The 17,552-nt window shown below is 36.0% G+C and overlaps 1 protein-coding gene across 1 annotated transcript in view; it reads left to right on the top strand.

Annotated features, from left to right (window-relative positions):
• The first annotated feature begins 5,911 nt into the window (after positions 1-5,911).
• The window catches only part of LOC149807644 (BTB/POZ domain-containing protein 19-like), a 36,150-nt gene continuing 24,509 nt past the window's right edge, over positions 5,912-17,552 (top strand). Inside the window, exons 1-4 of the mRNA XM_089969100.1 lie at positions 5,912-6,079; positions 10,715-10,940; positions 13,084-13,137; positions 15,874-16,002. Coding sequence (XP_089825226.1) covers positions 5,991-6,079; positions 10,715-10,940; positions 13,084-13,137; positions 15,874-16,002 — 498 coding nt within the window. The 5' untranslated portion in view covers positions 5,912-5,990. The remainder of the gene's footprint in view (positions 6,080-10,714; positions 10,941-13,083; positions 13,138-15,873; positions 16,003-17,552) is intronic.

The raw sequence follows: 17,552 nt of genomic DNA, 5'->3' as shown, positions 1-17,552 counted from the left end.
GCTCGGTACGCATGTTGTCGGGGTCGTAATAGTGATCCTCAGGTAAATGGGGTAGAACGGAGTGTTGATTGGCTTCCGTATTGAAAAAGTGTGGAAAGTACCCTTTAGCCATTTCTGTCATTCCAAACGTTTTAGGCATTCGACTCAAAGGCATGGCCAAGTAACTCATCGAATCTTTAAACTGTACTTGTCCCACTTGCATGAAAATGATTTTGGCTCCGTTCAAAGTCACTTTAGGACGCTCGGTGCCTTGTTCCGTATAGTACCTCAAAAGAAACTGTCCATCGTATCCGGAAAAATTGTGAGCCATCACCGTGGCATGACGATGACAATCTCCGTAATGTTCGATGTCCTCTTGGCTCCACGTCTTGTGGACGGGGTCTAAGACCCATTGGGCAAAATCGGCTAACGTGTTTGGTCCCCGAAAGATTTTTTCACGCCCTCCGGGAATCTTGCTGCAGTGAGGGCAATGACTGAAGATAGGTTCTTGAATGCACTTCTCGCACACTCGATGAGCCACGCAGAAATTAGGAATGTGAATGCCAGTCTCTTGCATGCATTCGAAATCGAAAAAGATGAAATTGCCTTTCTTCTTGTGACCGTCCTCTTTCTCAGTTGGGGGTTGGTATTTTTGCACGTAACATTCGTGTTCCAAGTCCACGATGTGGTGACAAATGTGACATTTTTTCTTTCCTGAACATACGTGTGCCTTGGTATTATTGGTACGTATGACTTGTTCACACGTAGAGCACAATCTCAGGAGTTGACAAGCGCATTTTTTCTGTGAACCTTGCGTCTTCAAATGTTGTTGGTACAGGTAGGGCTGACAAACGTGCGCAGACAAGTCGAACAAGGCACTGGTTCTTCGCTCAGACAGGGTGAAGAGGCCAAACATCCTGTGCATTTCGATCCACAATGCTTGTGTTGCTCTCGATTGTTATAACCATGGTCACATTTCTCACAGTAATAACCGTATACTAGGAATCCGGTGATACTGGTAATGGTATCGAAATGGTCATCGTGATGATAAACATGAATGTATTTTCCGTCCTTAAAATCTTGGCCTCGAAACAATAGAGGTCCGCGCATTTCTTGAGGGTGCACTTTCAAGGTGTATCGTGGAGCTAGGACATCTTGCAATTTTTGCATCTCAGGAATGCCACAGGGTGTGTCTTTGGACAGTCCGGCTTGTTGTAACAGGAGTTCTGCTTCGTTTCGTTGTTTGGCTCGGTCGGAACGTTGAATAGTGTTCCAGGTTCTTTTCCATTCTACCGTGTCGTTCTTGTTGGCATAGGTTCGTCCCACCACGATGGCACGGGCTAAACACATCTGGTCATGAGGGTTGTTAATTCGGACGAGACTCGTTTTGGTGTTGCGAAGGTTGTCCACCAATAACATCTTTTTGCGTCCAGTCCCTTGAGGAGGAGAGACGTGGGTCATGTCCAGTGTGGCTTTACCATCGGTGATGTCAAACTGATCATTAGATTGTTGTACGTGTTGAATCTTGTCCATGACTTTGGAAGCAGTCAATTCTGCAGGGGTGCTAAACTCGATCCAAACAGGGGATTTCAAACCGTCGTGTTGTATGGAAAGTCTCAAGCGATCGTCTTCTTTGGGTTGACATTGTCGCTTGAGTGCAGTGAGCAAAGAATCCCACACCTCAGTGATGAACACTTCTGCTTTCTCTAACGGCACTTCACCCTTGAAATCTTTAAACTTCACCGTGTATTTGTAAGCCGTGGTTCTAAATTTTCTAGAGGAGCGCTTTTCCGTCTCTCGAATGGAATAGTACTTTTCAGGGTTGACTAAGGGTGGTGAACTTGGTTTAGAGGGTTCGGATTCTGGTTCACTCATGTCCTCTTCAAAATCACTGGCATGAATTTGTGCCAAGATTTCAGCCCTGGTACGAGGCGATAGATCACGTTTCTGCCTCTTACTTTCTTCTTCTTTCTTCTCGAATGAATGGGATCGTTTCATCTTGAAAGCAAAAAGTCAAATGACTCAAGTTCAAACACCATAAGCTACTTTATAGTCATAGCAGACCAGCGTATATAAAAGGGTGTGTGTCTTGTCCTTTCACTATTCATTTCACTCTCAAGCCGAGCACAACGATGGAAGAGACTAACCAGATGGAACGTTTCGTCAGAGCTTTGCGAGGGGTCATTAGAAAATTCTCTTCAGACCAGCCTACGGACTACTCTCCTTCCTTTCGAGATAAAAGTCAAGATACTTGCTATATCTGTCAGAAGAAAGGGCATTGGTCTTCAGAGTGTCCAGACCGTCAAAAACGAACAAAAACAGGGACTAAAAAAGACAAAAGTCAAGATACCTGTTATTATTGTCAAGAAAAAGGACATTGGTCTCCAGATTGCCCAAAAAAGAAACAAGAGGAGTCAGAAGAAAAGAAGGATTCTTCAGAAGAAGAGAGGGATTCTTCGGAAGAAGAGAGGGATTCTTCAGAGAAAGAAGAGGAAGAAAAAAGACAATTCTATTTACAAGAGGCAAAGAAACAGGAGAAGAAGAAAAGAAGAAGGGAAGAAAATGAGGAAAAGACGGTGAAGAAATTTAAAAAACAGAGAGAGTAAACAAGGAGAAAGAAGAAGTCAATGAATTTTTTATTAAAGTGTTGTGTTGTGAATTGTGAATTGGATTGTAAAAAATGGAGAAAGGAATAAATGAATGATAAAAGGTAAGTGTCTTTGAGTTGTGATTTTAAAATAAGAAGCTACACTCACGCACTCATACACAGACACGTATTATAAGGGCAAAATGGGTGGGGTTTCTTTTGAGTTATTGGCAAATTGAAATTGTATTTCTTTTCGAGAAATGTGGGTGGCCCTGAAAAGGGCCTTTTTTCTTCATGGTGAAAGGGTGAGTTTAAGCAATCAACTTTAACTGCCTTATGCCTTTGCCACGGCCAAGGCCTACTTCTGGACTGCGTAATGTTGATGATGATGATAATGATTGGGTTGAAATCACTAAGGGTGGTACGGTAGGCTTAGTCACAGGGTTGACGTGTTTAGCTCGGGAAGGTCGTATTCTCTTCGGTCGTGATAAAGAAGTCTGATACATTTGTTTCAGACTTCTTAACTCCGCTAAAATGTCCAACAGTACCGTGACCGTTTGATTTTCACCCTCTTGTTTCTTTGCTGCTACTTCTTCTTGCTGTTGTTTTTTTCTTACCTCTTCTTCTTGTTGCTGTTGCTGTAGGAGAAAAGCCTGTTCCGCTTCCTTTTGTCGTTGTATAAATTTCTCCAATTCTTCTTTCTGTCTCTGTCTAAAATTCTCCACTTGCGGTAATGAAGAAGGTAACGAAGGTTCCGGAACAAATTCTTGCGAGGAGAGAAAATCCACAAAATCCCAATTCACCTCTTCTGAAAGTAAGTCCGAGTTCCCTTGGGCAGTCTCCCCTGCTGGTGCACCCCAATGGATCGTTTTCTGAGTTTCCGTCATGTTGAATCACTGTCGCATAGATTGACTGCACACAAGCGCTAGCGAATCTATATAGACTACGTGACGTCACAGACTGCACTCTTCGGATTGGATGCGAGCTGACTGAATTCTGTAACGCGTGTTCGGATTGGTGAATGAACTCAATCCGTTTCAATCCTTCCTGTACCTATAAATAAGCGCCGTTCACTGCATTGATTCACCTATTCTCGGAGTCTCAACATGTGGACAGACGTTGAATCTTCAACCCTTGTGTCAACAATGATGTTCAGGACGGACATGCTCATGTATGTCCGATCCAAGTGGACCGTTGTCCACAGGACCAACAGCAGCCTGTGGATAAGAAGAGTCTATATAGAGAGACAAGGTTGCCTCAAGAGGACTCTGATGTATGGCCCTGCTGTAAGACGAAGTTTGAGGAAAAGAAGATGTCGCAAATGCCCTTTATGTTAAGGGCATATTAACATAAACCAAAGGCCCTTTTCAGGGCCAGCCATATATCTCGAAAAGAGATAGCCTTTCCATTGCCTACCCTTTTTTAAAAAATTTTTAAAAAAAATCCCATGTTAAATTCCCCTTGTCCGTAGATTGTCCCACGATTTATTCCCATGTTAAATTCCCCTTGTACGTAGATAGTCCCACGATTTATTCCCATGTTAAATTCCCTTGTACGTAGATTGTCCCACGATTTATTCCCATGTTAAATTCCCCTTGTACGTAGAGTGTCCCACGATTTTTCGCCATGTTAAATTTCCATTGTACGTAGAGTGTCCCAAGGGGTTCTGTAATGCTAATTCCCATTGTACGTAGGGTATCCCCCTTCACTACTGACGAGCAATTAATCTAGTTTTTTTTTTTTAAAAAATCGCGATCCTTAACTGAAAAATAAAAGAAACATTTTTTAAATACGAACTCAGTCCTAAATAATGAACCGAATTACATATTGATCAGCTGATATGAGAATGAACGTAGCAGTTAGCAAAAAGCGTTTGAAGCAACAATTACTCATTTTCATTGCGATCACTGTTAGTAGCACGAATTCTAGACGCATAGCGAGAGTAGACCCATATATGTAATTTACAGTTATTATGTAGTTCTCAAATGTTCCTTCATGGAAGTTTTCAACACTTTTATGATTCTGAAAGCTTCTCTCCAACTTCCAAGGCCAAACTCAAAGCGGTGAGTTAGGTTTCATTGGGGGCCTGACATGGGAATCACACCATGGTTTGGATACAATAGGATTATCCAAATTGTTGAAATTTGATGATACAGATTTCTTACAGAATTTTTGTTTATTAATTTCCTTTTGCATGTCAAGTGAAAAACAAAGTTCCAGCCTCCTTGAGAGGATGTTGATACAGAATCGAAAAAGAGAGGATTGTTTTTCCTACCTATAAGAAATGATGGTAAAATTCTGGCTCTTTCCCGTGATAGGTTGATAAGTGAATACTAGACTATTTTATAAACTTCAAAGGTCATGGCCAGAAGTCGTTTAAATGGAGTGTTGGTAACCATGAACTTAATTGTAAACAGTTTGTCATCGGTGCTGTTGTAATCCTCATGAATGAAACGTACTTTATATTGATTAGTATACAGAAATAATTTGGGGTGGGGTGGGAATAGCTTAAGAGTGTATTGGCCAACCATTATGCATGTGTATTTTAACACTTAAAATATTTACAAATCTTTTAGAAAGAAAAGAAACAAAACAACTTATAATCGTAAATAATTGTTGAAATAATTGGTATATTATTGCTTCCAGTCGGTAACATGGCTCTATCGAGTTAAAGTTTCATATTGTGTGATGCAACTCCGCCTTTAAATAAAACATATCTGGCCTTTGAGAAAACCCACATTTCGCCTAAGTATAACAGTTTTGAACTCTATCGGAAACGAGGTTTGTTACTCCGATTGTTTTGGACGCGAATGTCCGAAACTGAAGTTGGAACCTGCCTTTTTAGGCACTATTTTTTTGTTTTACGTTTATTTTTGCAATACAAGTTAAGAGTTAAGTTTGATTATGAAAATTTGTCATTGTTAGTAATTGCTATTCAAAAGAAAATGTTGAATTAATTTTTAAAAAAGATTTTGAAGTTGATAATAACGTCTTATAAAATGTACTGTGTATAGATTAGGTAAAATTGGAAAATCTATCACATAAACCAGTCAGAAGGTTAAAAAAGTGATACTTTATTTTTTATATAGCTTTTTTATTTATTTATTCATTTATTTGTTTTTTATTTATTTATTTATTTATTTATTTATTTCTGACTCCATAGTCTATATTAAGGATGACTCACCTCTGGTTTAGCTTCATATTTTAAAAGTTCACAGTTCCGTGTTTTCTCGAATTTAAATTATTAGTTTTTATATATTTTTACATTACAAAGTCATAGTGTTAGATTTATAACATTTTGAAATTTAACTCTGTTCCGGCTCCGCATTTAAATATTATCCATTTCCTGCAGGTACCTGACGACGGGACTCTTTCAGTTTCGGTTTCTAATTCTTCTTCCATTAACATTTATTTAACATATTCCATGGAGATGGCTAATGAAAAATTAATGAAGGGAGATACGATTGGATTTGCTAACGAAATGAAGAAGTTGGTCAACAGCAAAGAATTCAGGTTAACCCACTTTCCTAGTTTCACAGTATTATAAACTGTTGTTACAGCAATGATTCCTTCTTTCGCTGTTACTGACAAGAACACACCATCGGACCACATGGGCTTGTATCCTTGCTTACAGTTTAACTATCAGTCATATCTATAGTATAAAATAGCATTAGTATTATTTTATACTTTAGTGCAAGTCACACGGGTCATGTAGGTATTCAACACCGCATTTTTTAGTAATTGGTGTTTTTTGTTTTACAATTTGATTCTACATACTTCAGGTGGCAAGTATTCACTCATTTGGATTCATATATATCCATATTGATTTGGAAGGTCATTATTTAGACGCCCCGAGAGGCGCATACGGCAAAATCAATGTTAAAGTACATAGACATTTTTGGACGAAAAAGAACCTAAATGTGTGATCCAGTGCAATCCGGATTGAATGTCGCATGCTGTGATGTCACCCTGAAAATTTTGCATATTGATAAACAAATTCGTATTACCCTCGATTGTGACAATTCCACTTGACGTGCTCTTATTTTGACCCAAGTTTAGTACATGGCCACCATAGTAAAAGTCCAAAGCGATAGATACTTTTCATCTGGATGTTTCTTGGTGACAACTGTTAAGGTGCAGAGCATTCAGTAATCAGGATTGAATATACTTTGGTTAAAGAAAATTAGTGTCAAATTTTAAAAGAACAATTTTAATTTAATTTAAAATGATTGTTGTTGTTGTTGTTGGGTTTAACGCCATTTTTCAGCACGCAATTGGCTATACATGGCGGCCAGTATTAATGGTGGAGGAAGAACCCGGGAAAACCCGGGAAAGAACCACCGACCCACGAGAAGCTACTGGCAAGCTTTCTCACATACCCACATTAGCCGAATCCGAGACTCGAACCCACGCAGACAGCGGTGAGATGGCAGTGATCCGTAACGAAGAACGCTTTAGACCACTCGGCCACTCGGGGCCCCAATTTAAAATGAGTAAATGCGCATGTGACTTGTACTTTAATGTACAACTGACAGTTAAATTGTAAGCAACAATACCCCATCCCCCCAGGCACTGGACAAAATACATGAAAGGAATCATACCAATGAAAAGTGATGATTGGCTTGTGTCCCATCTGAAGTGATAAGCTTTGAAAATCTTTTAAATGGGAAAGTGCTTATAATGCATCCAAAAATGAATGTGAGTTATGTGTTGGGCTTTAAGTCCTACATTGTAAGACATCAACCCTGATGTTTATGTTTCATGACGACCCTAAAACATAAAGGACGATGACTTACATTGTAGGACTAGGGTTGGGTAGACTGAAACTGAGTATAAATCAGAAGCTTTGACAAATAAGTTATCATTTGTATGGAATTGGTCAGTACACACCACAAGGCAGGAGTCTGCGAACACTGAAACCCCTTACACCATCTCTTATCTCCAGTAGGGGATTTTGTGATCTTTGTAATATTCCCCTGAGAGACAGCATGTAATTTTTATTTAAAAAAACACTTAGGAAAGTGGAAGTATACTTTTATTGAAAAGAACTTGGTATATTTATATTAAAAGATGCTGGTCATTTCACCAAAGTCATATGGAAGCAACACATCAAATGCATTTGTATTCACACATTATAAATGAAGTGATGGCAAAAAGAAAGATAGGTATAAATCATATTTAATGCCAAAATTTAAAATAATTACATGTATTGTAGTAAGCCATTAATTGTTACTAAGAGATGATTATAATGTTTGTTGTCATATCAATGCAACTAATATCTATGGGGAATACCTGTAACATCATCAGGATGGGAACACAAGGCAGTGGACAGTTGAGATTCTGTTCCAACAGTGTCCACACATGGTCAACAAAAGGAGGAGTAACCACAAGGCATGAAAGTGATTGCCTCACATGCATTATTCAGAAAAATTACACACTTATGAATGTTGATGACCATCTGTGGTGCTGTCTTTTCATCAGCTGATTCATCATCATGGATACCCTCAACATCACTGTCATTGACACTGCAGAGGTTGATGTTTGGAGTTTTCAGTGTTCACTAGGGTCACAGTGATGCCATCTGCACAGTGGCTAGTGGTGCACTACAGTCACATTCATGTGTGTCCTTTTGATTGGAATTGCATTATGCACCATAGAATGTACATGTCTTTCATGGTGCTGTGTTTTGTCTTGGATTGATGAATGGCTGAACCTCACTGTTCCAGGTCTTCAATGGCCTCAATGATGTCATTCAGTGGTATCAGGTTGGTGAAACTCCTGCTTGCATTTGTGGACAGTGTCTTTGTTGTCATAGCATCTTGAGAGTCTCAATGAATGACAATTTCTTGATCAGAGCTTGGGAAAAGTGAAACAAACAACCTCTGATTTCCACTGATTCATCCCAAATTCATTTTATTAATAGTACTGATGCTTTCTCATAATCCGCCATTTTGGCACATGGAGAAAAATCTGAAATGATCTCCTTTACCTTTCTGAAACACAGCCTTACAACAAACATTTTCCAAGTCACTAGTATGTAGCAGACTGGAAAGGTGTAACCATGAAATAACAAAAACATTGAGAACAGTTGATAAAATAGACAAGGCAAGGTTTGTAATGTAACATCCACCCCAACATCCTTGGCTTCCGTCAGCAAATCCAACTGCACATCTGTTGCAAAGAAAAACATAGATTCATGATCAACAACATTGACAAGTCACCAGTAGAATGCCACTCCATTGCACTTAGTGTGCCTTAAAACAGAAATGTAAACATCCACTTTATCAACAGTAGAATGCCACTCCATTGCACATAGTGTAATTTAAGACAGAAATGTAAACATCCACTTTATCAACAGTAGAATGCCACTCCATTGCACTTAGTGTACCTTAAGACAGAAATGTAAACATCCACTTTATCAACAGTAGAATGCCACTCCATTGCACTTAGTGTGCCTTAAGACAGAAATGTAAACATCCACTTTATCAACAGTAGAATGCCACTCCATTGCAATTAGTGTACTTTAAGACAGAAATGTAAACATCCACTTTATCAACAGTAGAATGCCACTCCATTGCAATTAGTGTACTTTAAGACAGAAATGTAAACATCCACTTTATCAACAGTAGAATGCCACTCCATTGCAATTAGTGTACTTTAAGACAGAAATGTAAACATCCACTTTATCAACAGTAGAATGCCACTCCATTGCACTTAGTTTACGTTAAGACAGAAATGTAAACATCCACTTTATCAACAGTTGAATGCCACTCCATTGCACATAGTGTAATTTAAGACAGAAATGTAAACATCCACTTTATCAACTGTAGAATGCCACTCCATTGCACATAGTGTAATTTAAGACAGAAATGTAAACATCCACTTTATCAACAGTAGAATGCCACTCCATTGCACATAGTGTAATTTAAGACGGAAATGTAAACATCCACTTTATCAACAGTTGTTTGTAGTGCTGGATGCTGTATATGATGAAGGACTGGAAAATCATCTTAAACCCAAAACAACGACAGCAACAATATTATTACAGCTGTGCAATGTTGTTTTTTCTCTTATCATATATATCTATTCTACCATCATGCCATCCTTCTGGCTTTAGATCTATCTACCTGTCTGTCTGTCTGTCTGTCTATCTATCTATCTGTCTGTCTGTCTATCTATAATAATAATGATAATGCTTTATTTATAGAGGGTGACTCATTAGTCAAGGACTAATTTCCCATGAGGCCCTCTTAAGGAGAGTATAACAATGCACATTATATGAAGATAGCAATAATTACTGTTTATTTTAACATGTTTAGTATTAAAATACTCAATTTAATTATTATCTGTTGGAAGCACATGCATGCTCATGATATCTCTTCTTAAATACTCTAATATTTTCAGCAGATTTGACATGTAGTGGAAGCTTGTTCCACAGAACTGTACAAGAGTATTGAAAACTCTTTTTAAATTACTCTGTTCTTGGTTCTATCTCTCTGTCTGTCTGTCTGTCTTTCTATCTATCTATCTATCTATTTTTATCTGTCTATACATCTATTGATCGTGTTCACTTTAAATGCTGTTAGAATTATTTCATACACAATTATGCATCATGAATAAGAATTATCTGTCATTATTCAGTAGGAAAATAAAATCTTTAATGTTCAAGTGGTTAATTCTTGACATGTGATATTAACTTGCTAACAAGGATAAAACATACCTCAAAGGGCCAAAACCTCTGGTAACCAGGCTTAGTAAGTTGGGGAGTAAGCAAGGTTGTGTAAATGCATATAAAAATGAACAGCTTATACATTTTTCTGGACTGTTTTGAATATATACTTTATACATACATATCAAATGGACTTGGAGTTGAATGGTAAAAGATTGCATAAAAAATAAATGAAGAAAAAAGAAAAACTCAAGCAAACAATTAAAGTTTTAGGAAATTTAAGGCTTACAAATTGTTTTTGACTTTTACATGTAAACTATACACATATCTATGAAATATGCTTAGAATCAAATAAAACAAACCATAGTATCAAAATCAGTAAATAAATACAACATAAGCTACATCAAATGAATCCTGTACATTATTATATGTATTTAATGTATAGTCATTTGCTACCGTTGTTTGCTTTTCTGTTACAGTGACATTAAATTTCTTGTCGGACCAAACAGAAAAGTAATATATGCCCATAAATGTATTTTGTCCTCACGCTGTATGGTGTTTAAGGCAATGTTTACAGACCAAGCCTCAAAGAGTGGTGGAATGGATAAGGATACACAGTTACCTTTCCCAGACATGTCTCCTGATGTTTTCATGGCAGTACTGGAATTTATCTACTCCAACACTGTCACACTGAGACCAAAAATTGTAAGTTGTGTATTTCTACATGCATATTTGTTCATTTTAACAAATGTTTTTTCAGTGCCAAGATTGTATGTTTTATATTTTGAATCAACTCTTAAGTCTACCATGTCCACCTTTTGAATTCAAAGGCAAACAAATTTTACAGAATCAAAGGCATTGTTATTGCCTTCAGACTTACATATATAATTACACAAAAGAAAAAATAATAATTTTATAATGTTGTGACTAAGAAGTAATCCTTGTTCTTCACTCATTCACTTGTAAAAAGTTCAGGCCAAACATCCATCATTTCAAATTTTAGGCCCCTACTAAAATATATGCAGGGGTCATCTAGTTAGACTCTCGTCTGTTCATCATGTTCATTCTGTCATGTCACATCCCATCTGTTACCAGTTTATTTCCACTTAATAACCTTAGAAAGACAGCATGGATTAAAACCGAAATTGGTATAAAGCTTTACATGAAAACATGAGACTCTGACAGGTTAAGTTTGATTTTCACTATTTTTGATCAGACATTATGACCTTTGTATGACTTAAAACTTTGCTCATCAGCTACATCATACTGGTGGGGTACATTCATATCACATTGACAAATTGAGTTATTTTTATATTTATATGAATTGACAACATCAAAGGGCTGTAAAATCAGCTGCATGTATTGTGTCCATAATTTCTAATCTAAGCAATTTAATTATGCATGACTGGAAAGTAGGCATGAAAATGTTTGTAATTTCCCTGAAGTGCTGTCCAGAATTTTTATCTACATCCTGGAAAGCTTTTATATAGCCATGCATCAGGCATCCATTATCCCTCATCTGTCCAAAATGCTTATTTGAACTTTTTCTCAAAAACTACTTTGCTAGTTTTAATCAAACTTGGATGGAATATGTTTCAGTTCATGCTCTCCCAAAACTGGATTCTGAGTGCCTTCTTTAGCAATAGTGTTGCTTCCAGAAGTTGAAAACCTGTTTTCAGCTTTTTTTCCAGAGTGGCTGAGCCAGTTTTGTTGGATGTTAGTAGGAATGTTTGTTAGTACAGGCTCTGTTAAAAACTATTTTTGAACTTTTTATTGCAGCTGAGTCAATTTCAATGAAACTTGGTAGGAACGCCTCTTAGGACATGCTTTATAAATATTTTGTCCAGGGTGGCTCCCCTAACAATGGTGCGGCTTTCACAGCAAGCTTATAGAAAATCTCTTTTCAACTTATTCTCCAGAATGGTTGCATCAGTTTCAGTCAACTTGGTGGGAATTTGTTTTAGGAGATACTCTGTCAAAATTCTGTCCAGGTTGACTCCCTGCGCTGTGGTGCTAGAACAGTTGAGCCATTTTCAATCAGATTAGGTAGGAATGTTCCTTAGGACACAGTCTCAGTTTTATTTTTTGGAAGGTTCCCCTAGAACAGTTGAGCCAGTTTCAGTCAAGGTGGTTTGGGACATGCTCAGTCAAACTTGTGTCAAACCTGGTTCCCCTAGCAATGGTCATGGCTTCTATAGCAAATATATGGAACACATGTTGTCAACTTCTTCCTTGGAATAGCCTAGCCAACTTTGATTTGACTTGGTGTGATTGTTTCTTAAGACAATTGCCCAGTCAAAGTTGTGTTTGATGTGGCTCCCATAGCAATGGTGAGGTTTCCACAGCAGTCAGGTGGAAAGCCTACAAATAATAATTATTTCTCCTCAATTGTGGCTAGGTGTTACTAATAAAAATGTTACAGAATGACTTTCTCCAAAATGCCTTATCATATCAGACCAGATGTGACAGGCAGAACCCTAGCATTAACACCCTTCACATTCATGCAAAGGATTCCAGTGCACTACCTAACCCAATTAAACAACATATCAGATATCACCAGTTTCTACCTAATAGCTGTAAATTAAACAGTCTTATTACTACATTTTCCTTACAGACCAATGCATGCATGTAAGATCATGCCTACTTGGAAATGTTGTTTATTGGATAAAGCCAATCAGCTGTAATGTTTTTATGGGATTTGAAGACAGGAATTGGGCTTTACTCAGATCAAACTGCAATTTTTAAGTTTTAATCCATATTGCAAACAAATAAAACTTAATGATTTGTGACAATAACATAAATGAATATCTAGCAACGGAGTAATTGCATCTGAAATACTTTTTTGCAGGCAATTGAAACCATGGCAACAGCTCTAGAATATGGCTTGGATGATCTTCGAAGGGTAATGATAATGGTTTCACAGTTACCATGGCAATCTCATCTCTTGGCTTGGGACTTTCATTCTTGTATTGTTCTGTAAATAGCCTCAGACTTTTCATTCTTTTTTGTTCTAAAGATAGTATGGGACTTTTTGTTCTTTTATTGTTCAAAAAATAGCCTCCAACTTTTCATTCTTTTATTTTTCTAAATGTAGCCTCAGATTTTTCATTCTTTTTTTGAGCTAAAAATAGCCTCAGACTTTTTGTTCTTTTATTTATCTGAAAAAAGCCTCAGACATTTCATTCTTTTATTGATCTAAAATTAGCCTCAGACTTTTTATTCTTTTGTTCATCTTAGGATAGCCAAGATAGGTTTAGTCATAATTATCTACTTTTTGCAAATGAATGACCTTAAGCACCATTTGGTGACAGGTATGTAAGGCGTAGCCTTATATTCAGTTGGCATTTTAAATTTGGTCCTAAAACTAAGCAATTTATTGATTTGATGTATTTAAAAAAATACATAGTACAATATGTAATTCACACACAATGCACTGTTGCATAAATTAATTAATAAATGAGTGAATAATGGTGATAAAAACCTGTGTTCATATAAATCCTTGGAAAGAGTGAGAAAGAGCTGGACAGTGTGAGCAGATAGTCTAAGCTGGAATGTATTGCACACACATATGACCCTAGCTCCAATGTGAAGGATAAATACCATTGAATAATATCATATTAAAAGGTTTCAGCATGCAGTTTGAATACACTAATAATGTATTCATTCAAAATTGGGTCAAGCTCTAGCTGGTGCTTTATAGTTTTTTGAATTTTTCACAGTTGAACTAAGTTCTTCAATTGTAATTGGAGAAGCCAGGTATATTGGTTCACTTTAATCATCACCTTTGTCTTGTTTGTTTACACTCTGTACTAATTGACCAGTACATGCATAATTTTCTGATAAGGCTGTTATGAGTTTCTTAAAATGTGCATAAAAATCACAACAACCATTTATTGATTATTAAAATCTTTTGGACTTTAAAATAGTTTCCAAAACTCATGTGGATTTCCTTTTGTTAATCATGCAGTTTTTCCCCCTCTTTCTGTATTGTAGAGTCACTTAAGCATTTGGCAGTATCTTTCATATTCTTTTTTTTTCTTCATTATGTAATTCCTTCAATCTTCACTGGACTTGAGGGAATTATAATTTTTAATAATTAAAACACTTTCATATAGTTTCCTTTTATTTCTACATTCACCATTAAAGCAAGAAGCATTATCTTTAATACAAACATTAAATTTCCCATCCTGAAAATGCACTATTTTTGAATATCAATTGGTATTTTTGATAATAAAGTGTGTTAGTACTTCAGACTTTTGAAGCTTTGGTCCTGCAATTTTAAGAATTTCCTTACTCTATTAGATCTCTAACGCTTTCTTTATCATAATCATTAGAATTTTCCCTTTCTCAGAGCATAAATATCTTAGAGTTTGAAATTTTCAACAATATGACACTGTCTTCATCAACATCTATTGTTGATCACATGACTTGTAACGGTCATGTGGTATGAGGAGACTGGTGTTGATGGGTGGTAATTCAAGCTCCTCATCCCTGTTTGGTGTTGGCCTCTGCTGTCATATTTCAGTTACCTCATTAAACCTCCTTTTCACTTTCTTTATCCTTCACAATCAAAGTCAAGTCATTGGCAAATTAGGAAATTTTCAGTTGTTCTTTTTAATTTATGCATATTATGTCCATTCCCTTAATATTTTCTTTTTGTTTTGTAATTACAGCTTGTATTTCTTCTGGAAATATTGAAAATGTAGTGTATTGATTGGACATCCATGTTTTATTATATTATTTACAGAGAGGGAGTACTGTACAAACACTATTTACCAATAATTAATCTAGTACTCCATGACTTTAAAAGTGTTCATGGGAGACATAAATGTAGACAATCTTATAGATGAGGTTGCATTACATTGAGGTGTTTTATACATAATATTAAATAATGTGATGTAATCCATAACTGTACCAGCCGTTTTTAAGGGACAATTTTCTACTGAGGAAGTTGATAGTGCCAGAATACTGTACTAGGATGATAGTTTGTAATCTGTATTTGATAAGGATGGGAATACTGAACTAGGATGATAGTATCAGTATTTGATAAGCAAGGGACTACTGTAGTAGGATGATAGTTTGTAGTCTGTATTTGATAAGCAAGGGACTACTGTAGTAGGATGATAGTTTGTAGTCTGTATTTGATAAGCAAGGGACTACTGTAGTAGGATGATAGTTTGTAGTCTGTATTTGATAAGCAAGGGACTACTGTAGTAAGATGATAGTTTGTAGTCTGTATTTGATAAGCAAGGGACTACTGTAGTAGGATGATAGTCTGTAGTCTGTATTTGATAAGCAAGGGACTACTGTAGTAGGATGATAGTTTGTAGTCTGTATTTGATAAGCAAGGGACTACTGTAGTAGGATGATAGTTTGTAGCCTCTATTTGATAAGCAAGGGAGTACTGTAGTAAGATGATAGTTTGTAATCTATACTTGATAAGGATTGTGGTACTGTACTAGGATGATAGTTTGTAATCTGTATTTGATAAGCATGGGAGTACTGTACTAGGATGATTTGATAAGGATATTGGTCTGTAATTAGATAGAAGTTTTTATCTCCATTTGCAGTCTAGTCTCTTATCATATACTGACTATACTGACATTACAAGTCTTTATTATGTCCCTTGTATTTATAGGTGTGTGTAGAGTACCTTGTGGAGAGCTTGACAGTGATGACAGCATGTGACTGTATGCAGGCTGCTGTTATGTATGAACAGGAACACCTCAAGAGCAAGACCCTCAAGTTCATTGAGGAGCACACTCAGGTAGTACATGCAAACAATATACTGTAATTATAGTATCTTATTTTCACAGTGACAAAATTAAGCACTTCTGAACTTAACATTTTTTTGATGACTTAATTGTTCAATTCAGTGCTTACTACTTTTATTATTTCTGTTTTAATGTTTGAGTTTTCATCATATTTTCACAGATGTTTTTTTTTATTTTATACAACTGATCAGTTGGCACTTTTTCCTATGGAATAGGTCAAAGGTTACTGGTTACAAATGAATATGTGCCCCTTATGGTGTTGATACAGATACATCAGAAAATCACGAATGATCAAGATATGCAATGATTCTGTGTCGTTTGATAGAAGACATCAACTTTTATATAACATACCTAAAATTCTGCTTCACTTCAGTGATGTGTATTAGAATGCATCAGGAAAAACATAATTGCAGATGATATGCAAGGATAAAAGACTTAAATGTTTTCACAATATACCTACAAGTTCGCTACATTTTATCATGTAATTGCAGAAATTGATTTTACCCCTAATGACCTCTCAGACTCGTATAAAAAGTAAGTTGTTTTTGGTTGCAGAGGCAGTCATAGTGTTGTTCATGTACTTTGCTCAAAATGTAAATAAAACATCAATAAAACTAACACAAAGAATTTTTTTAACCACAATGAAAGTTTCTCTGCTCATCATTTTATGTAAAACACTAAAACAACAGTTAAACTCGAAAGAGTTGAAAATAAATAAAACTAGATGTAATATTGAATAAAGATACCTTTTTTTACTGAATGGAGCTTCTTGTATTTCATTTTAAAATCCCATGCAGTGAAAATCTTTTGCACTGTATGTTTTAAACACATGCAGAAAAAAATCATTTATGAAAATATTAAAGTAAAATGCACACTTTTCTTGAATGGACTGAACAAAACTTGTTTGAAATACATTTCCCATGTAAAAAATTGTCAGTAACTGAAAATAAAAACTTGCATAAAAAATATTAATACAACAATTTGATTTGATACATTTTGGAGAGTTATTAAATCTTTGATTTTATTTGATTCTGTAGCCAGAAAGATCAAATTGTGGATGCAGACCTAGCATCAAGGATATAATTTAATTTAATGTTTATTCTGTTGTCTCTCAAGATGTGCTCTTTCCAGATTTATTGTTATTCTTTTCCTCCCGATACTTTTGAATCTTGGATTTTATTAATCAAATTATTTAGATTGGAATTTGGTTTTTAATGCTTTTTTAGTAATATTTCTTGTAGAAGCTTGTCCATGATCCCCGATGTATTGTATTAATGATGCATTGATTTCCAACATGAAATAAATTTGTATACATGTATTTTTCTCATTTACAAAAAAATGTCTTTCTTAAAAGTATGAAGAGTAACATGTAAAAAATTTATTATATACCAGGTTGTGTATGAATTCTAATATAAGACAATTGTGGCATGGCTCCTGCAATTTGATAGTAACCCTAACTTCTCTGATACACAACAAAGAAGTTTTTTCTTCTTAAAACTAAGAAAAATAACATGTAAAAAGTTTATTCAGGGATCATGCTGGG

Source organism: Sinohyriopsis cumingii, chromosome 1 (genome assembly GCF_028554795.1).
Source record: "Sinohyriopsis cumingii isolate HCF-2022 chromosome 1, ASM2855479v2, whole genome shotgun sequence".
Lineage (NCBI taxonomy): Eukaryota > Metazoa > Mollusca > Bivalvia > Unionida > Unionidae > Sinohyriopsis > Sinohyriopsis cumingii.
Note: the sequence above shows the minus strand (reverse complement) of the source record. Positions and strands in the feature narration are given on the sequence as shown.